At 35.3% G+C, this 15,391-nt stretch overlaps 1 protein-coding gene across 2 annotated transcripts in view; it reads left to right on the top strand.

Annotated features, from left to right (window-relative positions):
- Positions 1-13,602, top strand: part of PSMG2 (proteasome assembly chaperone 2) — a 32,601-nt gene extending 18,999 nt beyond the window's left edge. For both annotated transcript variants that reach the window (XM_036229829.1, XM_036229828.1), the window contains exons 6-8: positions 12,854-12,892; positions 13,124-13,240; positions 13,426-13,602. In XM_036229829.1, the coding sequence (XP_036085722.1) occupies positions 12,854-12,892; positions 13,124-13,240; positions 13,426-13,555 (286 nt within the window). In that variant the 3' untranslated portion in view covers positions 13,556-13,602. The remainder of the gene's footprint in view (positions 1-12,853; positions 12,893-13,123; positions 13,241-13,425) is intronic.
- The last annotated feature ends 1,789 nt before the right edge of the window (positions 13,603-15,391 follow it).

The following is a 15,391-nucleotide window of genomic DNA, read 5'->3' as shown; positions in this document are numbered from 1 at the left end:
TGATGTAATCCTATTGATTTATTTTAGCTTTTACTTCCCTTGCTTTTGAGGTCAAATTCATAACATCCTCTTTAAGTCCAAGGTCCTTGAGTTTAGTTCCTATATTTTCTTCTCTGCATTTTATTGTTTCAGGTCTTATATTTAGGTCCTTAATTCATTTTGAGTTAATTTTGTTGTGTGGTGATAGACAACAGTCTAGTTTCATTCTTTTGCAGGTGGCCTTCCAGTTTTCCCAACATCATTTATTAAAGAGGCTTTCCTTTCTGCACTGTATGTCTTTGGCTTCTTTGTTGAAAATTATTTGCCCATATAAAGATGAGTTTACTTCTGGACTCTTGATTCTGTTCCACTGGTCCGTGTGTCTGTTTTACTGCCAATACCATGCCAATTTGATTACTGTCGCTTTGTAGTATAATTTGAAGTTGGGCAGAGTGATGCCTCCAGCCTCGTTCTTTTATCTCAGGATGGCTTTGGCAATTTGGGGTCTTTTGTGCTTCCATACAAATTTGATGATTTTTTTGTTCTATTTCTTTAAAAAATACCGATGAGATTTTGATGGGAATTGCACTAAATCTGTATAATGCTTTAGGTAATATGGTCGTTTGAACTATGTTGATTCTTCCTATCCAAGAACACAGAATATCTTTCCATGTCTTTGTATCTTCTTTGATTCCTTTTAATAGGGTCTTATAGTTTTCATTAAATAGGTTCTTCTCTTGTTTTGTTAAATTTATTCCTAGGTATTTTATTCTTTTTGTTGCAATTGCATAAGAAATTATTTTTTCCACTTCTTTTTCTGACACTTCATTATTAGAGTATAGGAACGCTATGGATTTTTGAATGTTGATTTTGTATCCAGAGACTTTACTGTATTTGCTTATTGTTTCTAGTAGTGTTCTCGTGGAGTCTTTAGGGTATTCTATATAGAGAATCATGTTATCCACAAATAGTAACAGTTTGACTTTTTTGTTTCGTATCTGCATAGCTTTTATATCTTTCTCTTGCCTGATTGCCTTGCTGGGATCTCCAATGTTATGTTCAATAACAGTGGCGATAGTGGACAGACAGCCTTGCCTTTTTCCTGATCTTAGAGGAAAGGTTTTTAGTTTTTCACCATTAAGTATAATGTTGGCTGAGGGTTTGTTGTATATGGCCTTTGTTATAATAAGGTACTTTCCTTCTACACCAATTTTCTTAAGTGTTTTGATCATAAATAGATGCTGTATCTTTTTGAAGGCTTTCTCTGCATCTATTGATATGATCATATGATTCTTATTTTTTAATTTGTTCATGTGGTATATCATATTAATCGATCAGCATATGTTAAACTATCCCTGTGCCTCTGGAATGAAGCCCACTTGGTCATGGCGTATCATCTTTTTAATATGTTGCTGTGTTCGGTTCACTAGTTTCTTATTTAGGATTTTTGTATCTGTGTTCATGAGAGATATTGGTCTGTAGTTTTGTGTTATCTTTACCAGGTTTTGGTATCAGAGTAATATTGGCCTCATAAAATGAGTTGGGAAATATTGCCTCTTCTTTGATTTTTTGGAAGACTTTGAGGAGAATAGATGTTAAATCTTCTTTGAATGTTTTTTAGAATTCACTGGTGAAGCCATCTGGTCCTGGACTTTTACTTTTTGGTAGGTTTTTGATGATTGTTTCAATGTCCATACTGCTGATTGGTCTATTTAGATTTTCAAGTTTTTCTTGATTCAGTCTAGGAAGATTGTATTTTTCTAAGTACTGGTCTATTTCTTCTAGGTTATTAAATTTGGTGATATATACTTTTTCATAGTATTCTTGTATGATCCTTTGTATTTCTGCGATGTCAGTTGTAATTTCTCCTCTTTAATCCCTGATTTTGTTTATTTGTGTCCTTTCTCTTTTTTCTTTAGTAAGTCTAGTCAGGGGCTTGCCAATTTTATTCATCTTCTCAAAGAACCAGCTCTTTGTTGCATTTATTGCATTTATTTTTCCTATTGCTTTTTGTTTTCAATTTTATTTATTTTTTCTCTAATTTTGATTATTTCTTTCCTGCTGACTTTAGGCTTCATTTGTTCTTTCTTTTCTGGTTTTTTAAGATAAAGCATTAGGTTGTTTATTTGGGCTCATTCTTATTTTTTGGAGATAGGCCTGTAATGATACGAACTTTTCTCTTATGACCGCTTTTGCCATGTCCCAAAAGTTTTTGATATGTTTTACATTTCTATGTATCTCTTGATCTCTTTATTTATTCTCTGACCCAGTTATTCTTCAGTAACATGTTGTTTAATCTCCAAGTATTTGTGGTTCTTCCTGATTTCTCTTTACAGGTGATCTCTAGTTTCAAAGCATTATGATCAGAGAATATGGTTGCTATGATTTCAACCCTTTTATATTTGTTGAGGCTATCTCTGTGCCCCAGTATATGGTCAGTTCTTGAGAATGTTCCATGTGCACTAGAGAAGAATGTATCAGCAGCTGTTTTAGGATAGAAGTCTCTGTAAATGTCAATTATGTTCAGTTGGTCTGATGTGTCATTTAAGGATGTTATTTCCTTATTGATTTTCTGTTTGGATGATGTGTCCATATCTGACAGTGGGTTGTTTAGGTCTGCTGCAATAGTGTTTTGGTTTGTTTCTCCCTTTAGGTCTGTTAGTAATTGCTTTACATATTTTGGGGTTCCCTGATTGGGAGCATAGATATTAATAAGTGTTATTTCTTCTTGGTGCATGATTCCCTTTATCATTATGAAGTGTCCCTCAGTATCTTTCTTTACCTTTTTTATTTTGAAGTCTATTTCATTTGATGTTAATACCACTACTTCTGCTTTACTCTGAATGCCATTTGCTTGAAATATTGTTTTCCACCCTTTCATTTTGAGTCTGTATTTGTCTTTGGAGCTGAGATGTGTCTCCTGGAGGCAGCATATGGTTGGGTTTTGCTTTTTGATCCATTCTGCAACTCTGTGCCTTTTTAATTGGTGAGTTCAGTTCATTTACATTTAGGGTGATTATTGAAATATGAGGTCTTCTTATAGCCATGTTATCTTTTGATTTCTGGTTGCTCAATGTTTCCATTGCTTCCTTGTTCTTGTGCTTCTGCTTTTGTTGGTTTTCTCTCCGGTCCTTCTTGTTTTGTTATATACAACGGTTCTAGATCTTTCATGTGGTTACCACTATGAATATGTAAAGTATAGTCATATATATATACGGTTGTCCATTTTCTTCTGCGCATGCCTTATCTCCATTCCCCTTTGCGAATGTGGATCCTCCACCCCCTTTTCAGTCATTACTATCTCAATTTGTCCCTATGTATGTTCATTACTATCTTGTTATAACAATTCTCTTCTTGTTATTTAAGCTTATAATGCCCTTTTCATAGTAAGGGTTGCACTCCTCTGCTTCTATTTGCCCAATAGTCACTTTACTCTTAATTATGGTTGTTTGTTTGTTTGTTTGTTTGTTTGTTTGTTTGTTTTGGTCATTTTGTTTTCAGCAAACTGACCCCTTTCAATATTTCCTGTAGTGCAGACCTTGTAGTGGAGAATTTCCTCAAATTTTGGATGTCTGGAAAAGTCTTAATTTCTCCTTCATATCTAAAAGAGAGCTTAGCTGGATACATTATTCTAGGTTGGTCATTCCTTTCACTTAGTAGTTTAAATATTTGATTCGATTCCTTTCTGGCTTGTAAGGTCTGCGCTAAGTCTGAGAATAATCTAATGGGTTTTCCTTTATACGTTACCATTTTCTTCTCCCTGGCTGCCCTCAGAATTCTGTCTTTGTCGTTGATTTTTGATAATTTTAATACAATGTGTCTTGGTGAAGGCCTTCTTGGGTTGAGATAATTGGGTGTTCTGTTGACTTCTTGAATTCCAAGATCCAGCTCATTCCTTAGATTTGGGAAATTCCCATCCACTATTTGTCTGAAAATGCTTACTAGTCCTTGCTCCTTTTCCTTGCCTTCAATAATGCCCATTATTCTTATGTTTCTTCTCTTGATGGTATCAGCTAGGTCTTCTGTTTCTCTTTAATTATTTTTCATTCTTTGGTTTCTCTCTTCTTCCTTCTGATTTACTTCTAGATTCCTGTCTTAGATATCACTGATCCTTTCCTCCATTTGGTTGACTCTATTTCCCAAGCTTGCTATTTCATTTTTTAACTCCTGCATTGTGCTTTTTTTTTTTTTTATCTCCAAAAGTTCTATTTGGTTCTTTTTGAGAATTTCTATCTCCTTGCTCTGCTCATCTAGCTGTTTTTTGCAATTTCTGAAATTGTTGATATGACTCATTTCAGAATTCACTGCGTGTTTTCAGAAATACCATCCTGAATTCTCTGCCATTTCAGTCGCATATTTCTATGTCCGTAAGCTCATTTTCTGGAGACTTTTTCTTTCTGAGATGCCTTATCACCTTGTTGTTCATGGTGTTTAATGGACTGGTTCTCCATCTGGGCATTAATGGAAGTGTATTCTGTTGTTTTTCTAGAAAGAAGATTTATTATATAAAGATCTCTCTTTAGCCTGCTCAAAGAAGGCACTTTTCTTTTGGTTTCCAGGAGGTGGCATCTAAGCCTCTTTATATAGAGTCTAACATCTTTTATTTTCTTGTAGATTTTAATCACACTCGTTACTCTCAGTTTCAGTCCATGTCAGTGTTAGCAACAGTTCTGGTAGCATTCGCTCAGATTCCCCTGAGGCTCTTCGGTGATCAGTCTCAGAGGATATAGGGTGACGGGACATCTGGGTTAGGGGTTTGGGGCTGCAGCTCAGCCTTGGGCATCAAATCTATGGTAGCTGAAGGAAACTGGACTTTGGTAATCACACAATAGAATATATAGGTATCAAATTATAATGTACACCTGAAAATTATATAATTGCATTAACCAATGTTACCAAATCAGCTTAATAAAAAAAAATAGATTGTTATAACTATAAAATGTCTTGTGTAAGCCCCACAGTAAGCCCAAAATGAATATCTGTAGAAAATACACAAAAGAAAATGAGGGGGAAAATCAAAGCATGTCAACAGAAAAAAATCAATGAAACACAAAGAAAGGCAGCAAGTGGAAAAGAGAGACCCAAAAAAAGGCAAATAGAAAACAACTAACAAAATGGCAATAGTAAGTGCTATGGTCTGAATGATTGTGTTCTTCCAAATTCATATGTTGAAATCCCAGCCCACAAAGTAATAGTATGAGGTGGGCCTTTGGAGATACTTAGGTCTTGAAGGTGGAGCCCTCATGAATGGATTAGTGCTCTCACAAAAGAGACCTCAACAAATACCTTACCCCTTACACTATATGAAGACATAACTAAAAGGCACCATTTATGAGAAAACAGGTTCTCACCAAACATAAAATCTGCTGACTCCATAATCTTGGACTTTTCAGCTTCTGGAATTGTAAAAAATAAATATTGTTTACAAACCACTGAGTTTATAGTATTTTTTTTTATAGCAGCCTAAATAGACTAAGACAGTAAGTCCTTTCCTATTAGTAATTACTTTAAATATAAATAGATTAAATTCCCAAATCAAAATACATGGAGTAGCTGAATAGATTTTTTTAAATGGCAAGATACAATTATATGCTATCTACAAGAGACTGACAATAGATGTAAAGATATATAGGCAGAAAATAAAAGGATGAAAAAAATATTCTATGCAAATGGTAACCAAAAGAGAGCAGGGCTGACTATATTAATATCAAATTGACTCTAAGTCAAAAACTGTCTCTAGAGAAAAAGAACATTGTATAAGATTCTTTAAGAAGTCAATACATCAGGAAGACATAACAATTATATATGCAACCAACATTAAACCACCCAAATATGCAAAGCAAACATTGACAGAATTGAAGAAATAGACAATAATAAAATAATAGATTACAATACTCTACTTTCAATAATGTATAGAAAAACCATAGCAGATCTTATTGATCTTTTATAAGATCAATAAGGTAACAGATCTTGAACAATACTATATACCACTTAAACCTAACAGAAATATACAGAACACTCCACCCAAGAGCAGCAGAATACACATTGTTCTCAAGCACATATGAAACATTCTCCAGGACCACATGTTAGAACACAAAAATGTCAACTAATTTAAGAACATTAAAATGATAACAAGTATCTTTGCTGACTAATATAGAATGAAACTTGAAATCAATAGTTGTAGGAAGACTAAAAATTTACAAATAAGTGGAAATTAAACAACACACTCTCAAACACCCAGTGGGTCAAAGAACAACTCACACACAAGTGAAACTAGAAAATATCTTCAGACAAATGTAAGCATAGCATACCAAAACTTATAGATGCAGTTCTAAGAGAGAAGTCTATAGTAGTAAACATCTACATTAAAATAGAATAAATTTCTCAAATCAACAACTTAACTTTACACCTCAAGGAACTAGGAAAAGAAAACCAATTTGAAGCTAACAGAAAGAAGAAAATAATAAAGATTAGAGAAAAAATAAAGTAGAAAAATAAAAATAATGAAACTAAGAGCTGTTTTTTTGAAAAGACCAACAAAATTGACAAACCTTTAGTGACAAATTGACAAATCCTTTTTAAAGAAAAAACAAAAAGAATCAGAAATGAAAGAGATGTCACAATGGATGCCACAGAAATAAAGTAGATTATAAAAGACTACTATGAATAATATGCCAACAAATTGGATAACCTAGGAGAAATGTATACATTTCTAGAAACATACAATCTAGTAAGACTGAATCATGAAAAAAAAAAAATAGAAAATTGGAACAGACCTCTAATTAGTAGGGAGGTTGAATCAGTAATTAAAAACCTCCCAACAAAGAAAAGCCCAGGACCAGAGAGTTTCATTGGAATATTCTACCAAATATTTAAGGAAGAATTAACACCAGTCCTTCTCAAACTTGTCCCAAAATTTGAAGAGGAGGGAACACTTCCTAATGCATTTTATGAATGCAGCATTACTCTGATATTAAAGCCAAATTCATATTGAATTTCAAAGGACCTATAATAACCAAACCCAATCTTGAGAAAAGAATAAAGTGGGAGGTATTGCACTTTCTGATTTCAAAGCATATTACAAACTACAATAATCAAAACAGTATGGTACTGGCATAATGACAGACTTATGGAACAGAACCAATGGAACAGAACTGAGAGCCCAGAAATAAAGCCACATATTTATGACCAAATGATCTTCAATGAGGGTTCCCAGACTGCACAATGGGGAAAGAATAGTTTCTTCAATAGTGTTGGGGAACTGGATATCCACACATGAAAGAATGAAGATAGACCTTTATGTAACACCATATATAAAAGTTAACTCAAAATTGATTAAAGAACTAAACCTAAGACCTAAAACTATAAAACTCTTAGAAGAAGATGTTGGGGAAAATCTTTGGGACATTGAAACAGGAAATAATTCTTTATATATGACAGAAAAGGCATAGGCAACAGAAGCAAAAATTGAAAAATGAGACTATATTAAGTTTAAAAACTGCAACAATTAACAGAGTGAAAAAGCAATCTATGGAACAGGAGAAAATATTTGTAAATCATATATCAAATAGGAGGTTAATGTCCAGAATGTATAAAATACCCCTATAAATCAATGTCCAGAAAAGCAGGTAACTCTATTTAAAAAATGAACAATGGACTTGAATAGACATTTCTTTTAAGAAGATATACAAATAGCCATAAGGATGTGAAAAGATGTTTAATGTCTCTAGTCATCAAGGAAATGTACATCAAAGTCACAATGAGATATCACCTCATACCCATTAAGATGGCTACTATATAAAAAAAAAAAACTAGACAAAAAACATATTTTGGCAAGGATGTGAAGAAACTGGAATACTTTTGCAATATTGGTGGGAATGTAAAATGGTGCAGCCACTATGGAAAATAGTATGGAATTTCCTAAAAATATCAAAGATAGAACTACCATGTGATGCAGCAATTCCACTTCTGGGTACACATTTAAAAGAATTGAAAACAAGATCAAAGAGATATTTCCACGGCCATGTTTATTGCAGCACTATTCCCAATAGCCAAGATGTGGAAGCAACCTAAATGACCATGGGTGGATGAATGGATATAGAAAATGTGGTCTATACATAACAATGGAAAATTACTCAGCTTTAAAAAAGAAAAAAATCCTGTTACATGCCACAACATGGATGAAATATGAGGAGATTATACTAAGTGAAATAAGCCAATCACAAAAAGACAGATACTATATAATACTACTTATATAAGGATTTAAAGTAACCAAACTCATAGAAACAAAGTAGAATGGTGGTTGCCAGGGGCTGGGGCAGGGGGAATGAAGGTGTTGTTCCTTCAGTGGGTATATAGAGTTTCAATCTCCCAAGGTGGAAAAGTTCTAGAGATCTGTTTTACAACAATGTGCATGTAGTTAACAATGCTACACTGTCCACTTAGATATTGTTAACAGAATAAATTCATGTTAGGTGCTTTTCACTCCAATAAAATAAAATTTGTAGAGAAAATTTTTTAAAAAATTACAAAAAATGTGTAGAGTATAACAAATGCCTGTGTATGCACACCGAAAAATTATAATATAAAACATTAGGAATACAAAAAAAAATTAAAAAGGTGAAGAACCACAGCAAGAGCTTTGCAAATCTAGTTGAAATGCTTTTTTTTTAACTTAAGGATTTCCCTTTCCAACGTCTTGATCTTTGTATCTTTCTTTTGACCACTATCAGAGATATTTAGAGGACATCTCTGTTGATGAGTTTCTGAGATTCCCTAGTGAAAAGTTGAGAGGCACAGAAAAACTGAGAAGGTGTACTACTAGGCTTCATGGGAACTGAAGATTGAGATCTACATTGTTTCCTTTAGTCCCAACAACAGCCTGAAGCACCCTCTGCTATTCACCATTGTGGAGAGACCACTATATGCAAAATTCAGCCTGCGCTGCCCAGCCTACTTCCCTCTGCTTCTCTGGCTCACTGCCCACCTTGCTGTGGTCCCCCATTTCTGTTTCACATTCCTCTCCCCTTCCAGTGCTCCACATGCCAATTCCCTAACAGAAGCAGCCCTGACCTAGTTCTTCCTGTCCAGCCTGGCACTTTGGCCCAGGTGCCATCCCATAGCTAGGGAGTGACAAGTGTACAAATGGTGACCTGTGCAGGCAGGATAATTGGCAAGGCCCTTGGGGGCTTCATAGTCTGTCCAGGTCACATCTAATGGACAGTCCTCTGTGCTTGTGCCAAATTTATTTTTATTCCTTTTTAGAAGATAAATAGGAGACAGCAAATCTTTGAACCTCAAAACTATACCAAAAATAATGTGGTTTGCTCTGACAATTTTTTTTTCCTTCCTTAAGGAAATATTTTCAGTTCCCTGAAAGTAAGTTGAGTGGAAGTTAATCATACAAACAGAGGAGCCAGGAAACAGACAGTGGGCTAATGTTAGTGGAATGAGTCTCATGCCTAATATCCACTTAGTGCTTTATTTTTGCATCCAGCGCCTAACACCTTGTATCTGCTCAAAAAATGTTTGTTGAATCAATGAACGATTGTACATGCAGGAATTTTCATCTGGGAGAGACCAGTGAAAATTCACAATGAGCAGGACATATTGGGCATACTGGAGACTCATTATCATCATATTTGTGTGCTCTTCAGATACTGTGGTTACAGGAGGGGAAGCAAAAATGGCTGAATTGCTCTGCAGGTTTGCGGAAAAACAACTTGAAGCTGGCCACTGAGGAGAGGCAGATGTGAAGCTTTGTGGCTGGTGCTGCAAAGGAGAACAAGCTGAGACAGTGGGTAGGACAGAAACATCTAAATTGTACCTGTACACAGACACATCTATTAACAACTCAGTGCCCTGGCTGCCCATGTGGCTTTGCTAACAAATCTTGGTCGCCTTTCATTTTCCACTTCCAAATGATAGCTGCTCTTGACACATTTAGATCTTTGATTCTCAGACAAAGAATCCGAATATTTCTGAAAAGTCTAGATTTAGTGCTGATGTTACCTAATTTCCCAAGCCAAGGTTAATTTTCAGAAGGTAAGGAGTGGGTGTGCGGAGATGATGCCTTTGGGATTGATTCGGGGCCCCAGGAGATTCTCTCCTACACCATCTGCTCGAGGACTAACATAGGGAAAAGGCATGAGAACTACACTAATTGACCAAATATTAAACCAGGTTTCACCCTGAGCCTGTGCCATGCTGCTAGATAAGGAACCTGGCTGATCGGCATATGGCCAAACCTCGGGAACCTAAAGGAAGATTCCTGCTGAGATTATCAGCAACTGCTTCCTCATGCCTTTAACACTGCATACCTACATAAAAGGAAAACAAATATAAGACCAATACCTCAAACATTAGCGGTTTCATTCTCTGACTTTGAGAGGAGACTAGATCTCTGTCTATGGAGCATTATTCCTTCTCCAATAAGCTTTCCTTTTGTGTAACTCCAGCTTGTGCTTGAATTCTTTCCTGTGCTGAGTCAAGGACCCTCTCTTGGCAGGTGCAGAGCTTGAACCCCAACTCAAGGAGATTCACATTGTCCTGCATCAGGGTCACCACCAGTCATATAGCCCCAGAACAGATGCCCAACTGGTGGAGCAACTTGCTCTGCTTGCCTGGAAACCCCAGCAAGTGATGCTTACCGGCCATGATGAATTCCAGCTGTGCCAGTGCCCCCTGAGACCTGTAGAGCAGCTCAGTGCAGAGACACAGACACTGTAAGCACAACAAAGGAAACTGCCATGTCCATCTGAGCACCTCTGCCTTGGGAGAAAAGTCTTGCGAACACACAAAAATACACTGTGACAGAACTGGAATAAGGAGAATGAAATTTAAACCATTCACATTGGCCCATGCTTCTTTAAACATATATTCATTTCGATTGTCCTGAGTGCATATTTTAGAGAGAAAAAGCACCTGGCTATCTCCAATGGATAGATATGAGGACGAGGTTAAAGAGGACAAAAGTTGTTTCTTAGGAGTTAATGTCAAACAAAACCTCAGTTTTATAAACCTCCTGGGTTCAAATGACCAGAATCCTTTATTTAACCACTTTTACCTAAATTCCACTTTTGGGAGAAAGACAAAAGAAACAGCAACCAGAGATATAGTTTAAAAACTTCCAGGATCTGTCCTGGAATTTGTGTATGAATAGCTCAGGCTACAGACCTTTATTTAGTTTGTTTTCTCTGTTAAGAGAACTAAAGGTTAGACTGATGGCCCTCTCACAGGAAAACACTGAATTTCAAAAAACCAAATTGTATTATATTCAGCATATTCTATTTAATTAGGCAAGAATGCTTTTAGAAAAATTCTTAAAAACAAGAGCAATTTCATTAGTCTTTAGAAATAAGAACATAAACCCAAATTGCTTATTCATTGAATAAATCATCTCTTTGGCCTTTTATTAGACTTATCTAACAACAGCAATTTCCTCCTACTCCCCTCAAAATCATTTTATAATTAATATATCATGCAATTTACCATATAAATATATAATTCAGTGGTTTTTGTATATTTACAGTTGTGGAACCATCTACTTTACATTTTTTATTACAGAAAGAAATCCCTTGCTCATGCTTAATAAACTTTAGAAGCAGTTATAAAATATTTCTCCCCTTCCCAAATCCCAACAACTAATCTATCATTTTCTTTCTATGGCTTTACCTATTCTTAATATTTTAAATAAATGAATTTATGCACTATGTGGCCTTTCTTGTCTGGCTTTTTTCACTTAGCATAATGTTTTCAAGGTTCATCGATGGATTAGCACACATTAGTGCATCATTCCTTTTTATTTCCAAATAATATTCCATTTATGAATTATGCTATGATTCCTTTTGTATCTATTTATAGTTGATGGACATTTGGATTGTTTTTATTTTTTGGCTGTTATGAGCAATGCATTTGAACACCTGTTTTGATTTGTTTTAGATACTCTATTAGTCTGGGTTCTCTAGAGAAACATAATTCATAGGAGGTATGTATATATACAATTTACCATGTGATTATGGAGGCTGTAAAGTCCAAGATATTCAGTCAGCAAACTGGAGGCCTAGCATAGATGAGGGCATAAGTTCTAGTCCAAATGTGAAGGCAAGAGAAAACTAATGTTCCAGCTCACAGACAGGCACAGAAAATCAATTCCCCCTTATTGAGTCTTTTTGTTCTACTCACACCTCCAGTGGATTGGAAGGGGCCCACCCACACTGGGAAAGGCAATCTGCTTTACTTCAGACTATTCATTCAAATGTTATTCTCATTCAGAAGTACCCTCGCAGCCACAAGAATGATGTTTAACCAAATATCTGGGTACCTCATGGCCCAGTCAAGTTGACATATAAAATCAGTCATCACAGAGATATTACCAGGAGTGAAATTGCTGGTAATTTTTTTAACGTTTTTGAAAAACTGCCAAACTGTTCCCCACAGTGGCTGCACTATTTTACATGAGCCTTAGCCATGTATGAGGCTTCCAATTTTTCCATATTCTTGCCATAACCATCCTAGTGGATGTAAAGTGGTATCTCATTGTGGTTTTGATTTGCATCTCCCTAATGGCTAATGATATTGAGCATATTTTTCTGTGCTTACTGGCCATTTGCATATCCTCTCTGGAGAAATGTCTATTCAGATTCTTGGCTTATTTCTTTTTCTAACTGGGGTATTTATCATTTTATTGTTAAGCTGTAAGAATTCTTTTTAATTCTGGATAGTAGACTCTTATCAGATATATGACTTGTAAGTATTTTCTCTTATTCTGGAAGTGATGTTTTACTTTCTTCATAGAGTCTTTTAATGCACAAAGGTTTTTAATCTAAAATGAATCTTTACATCGAGTAATAAGCCCCCTTTATCTCCCCTACAGAATCTCTAGCAGATCTACATCGCTCGCTGATGGGTTACTGTGAGTACATTCTTTTGTTCTTGAAAACAGAAGAGAATAAGTCCCTACAAATTCACAGAAATCTTCTAGAGGCTAGGGCTTCCCTACACCCTAGTTGAGGTTTAAGGAACTTTATTTCAGCTCACAGGACAAGAACCCAGCTCTCATATGGGTTATGCCACTATTAAAGGCATACTGCTTACTATTCTTTATCGTAAATATTGTTTACTACTTTTTATTTCATTGTTGCAGGAAGCGACACCCAAGGGAGGAAATTGGATGCTCAGACAACTTTGTTAGAGGAAGGAGAATTTATTGCCGGTGGAGTGTGTGGGGCTTTTCACAGCACCAAAGCACGAGCTCCCCTTGGTTAGATTTCTTACAGCTTACATACCTCTGCAGTGTCTGTGCAAGGGGCATGTGATTCCTTTGTCTGAGATTTTACTGCACCTCCTGACTCAAGATGGGGAGGGCGAGTTTCACGTGGGGGCCGCAAGGGGAAAGGGATTCCCAGACCACCAGTCCTATCTATTTACAGATTATTTCTCTTGTAGGTGTGACAAGAGTTTCCAGAAGGCCATTCAGAGATCTGTAGGATGTGGTCACTCTATAACCGGCCGAGTCTATCATTTCCGCAAGCCCTTTCCTTTGCATTTCTCAGATGCCTCCTCTCTTAGCAGTTAATACAATAGTTGACTATACTTTGGGTAAAATAAACTTTTATGGCCCAACCTGAGAAGTACATTTAGAGCATTATTTCTATGGTGCAAATACTTTGTGTTCTAAACTACCACATGGGAGAAACACACAATCCATAAATAAGTGGAACTTCCTACACATGATTTCATGAGTTATTTTATTCATACAACTTGGCAGATTTTGAGGATCAAATTTTCACATTTTGCAGTATGTATTTTTAGGGAATAAGCTCTTACCTAAATAAATGCCTAAAGCACTAATTAGGTAGGTTAACAATAATAACTGAAACAAGATTCTTTTTATTGTAAGAAAAAACTTTTATGTACCTAATTTTTACTAAGCATCTAAAACCTTCTATTGATAAATAGAATATTTTCCTAATTATAAAACCAGTACCTGCTTATTAGAAAACATTTAGAAAATACAAAAGAGCATAGAAGAAAATATTATCCATAAACTTTATAGCCCAAATTAAAAACTGTTGACTTCTAGTGTGATTCTACCTAAATATATATATTTAAACAAAATTGACATATTATATATAGAATTTTGTATCTTGTTTAAAATTTTTTTAAGTTATATAAGTGATGAACATACTCTCACCATAAAAAAAATTCAAAAGATGCAGATATAAAATGCCCCCTCCTCCCCAGAGAGACCATCATTCAGGTTTGTCTTATAGCCCCAATTTCTTTGCATTCCCATTATGTAAGAAGTCAGTATGTCTAGCTTTTTATTAAAACATCCAGTAGAGGGAACAGTTCAACTATATTCTCTTTTGACATTTAAATTGCACTATTTTCTTTATAAAATCTAAGTGTCTTGGATATCATTTATGCAATGCAGAATGGTATATCAATTTATAAATATAGTAGCTCTACTGACTAGTTTCTAACCTAAATACAATTTTTAAATCTTATTTTCTCCTTTCAGTTTTCTTGTTGGTGTGTTTTTCGCTGACCTTGAAATTATGTGTTTTTTAAAGGTATCACTCACTATTGGGTGTACGTACGGGAAACAAAATTACATGCTGTTGGCAGATATATAATTGGTTTTTTTCCCCTTGAGAAGAAGATGAAACAAAATAAGATGTAAAGATGAAATTCTTATTTCATCTGGCAGTAATCTTGTTTAAAATTATGAGTAGATTATAATTATGAATATAGACTATCTACGCTTAGAAATTCTTAAAATGTTTGTTTTTTCCAAGCTGATAAATTTTGTGTATATATTTCAATAATATTTTATGTAAGCTCTATATATGTATAAATTATATATTGTTTAATTCCACAGCAGTTCTCTATTAAGACCCTGACAAAACTTGCCAGCATATTCAGCCTATTGTGCTGATGTCCTGGTGGTTTTGTTCTCACAGCTGTTGTTGATTCGCATATTAACTAAAATACCCCGAAATAGTGTGGTTAGGCAATGAGGTGTCCTAGTTCTGAGAACTTTCTAAGTAACTGACTCTCATTCAAATGCCAACACTTGTCATTTTTAACCACTGGAAGGAAGGAACTCTTTCCATCGAATATTATAGAGGGCTTCTTAGAGGATACTGAATCTAAATATTGTTATTATTTACTAAGTTGTATTTTTAATCCCTATACAATTGCTGCCTGAATTTTGATTTGCTTTTCTTTCCCTAGCTAGCTAGGTATGTCTTCATGGTGCCAGTACATATCATATGCTTAAAAAATATTTGATGAAGAAAAGATGAGTGTCCTTCTCCTACTACCATTTTGCATGTAACTAACAGCCCCCTCTCAGCCATTCACACGCCGTATTCTTCTCCTTCTTCTCCTCCCTTGTAATTTCCTC

The sequence above is a fragment of the Rousettus aegyptiacus genome, unplaced genomic scaffold (assembly GCF_014176215.1).
Source record: "Rousettus aegyptiacus isolate mRouAeg1 unplaced genomic scaffold, mRouAeg1.p scaffold_m13_p_12, whole genome shotgun sequence".
NCBI classification, from domain to species: Eukaryota; Metazoa; Chordata; class Mammalia; order Chiroptera; family Pteropodidae; genus Rousettus; species Rousettus aegyptiacus.
This window is presented reverse-complemented; position numbering and strand designations above follow the sequence as displayed.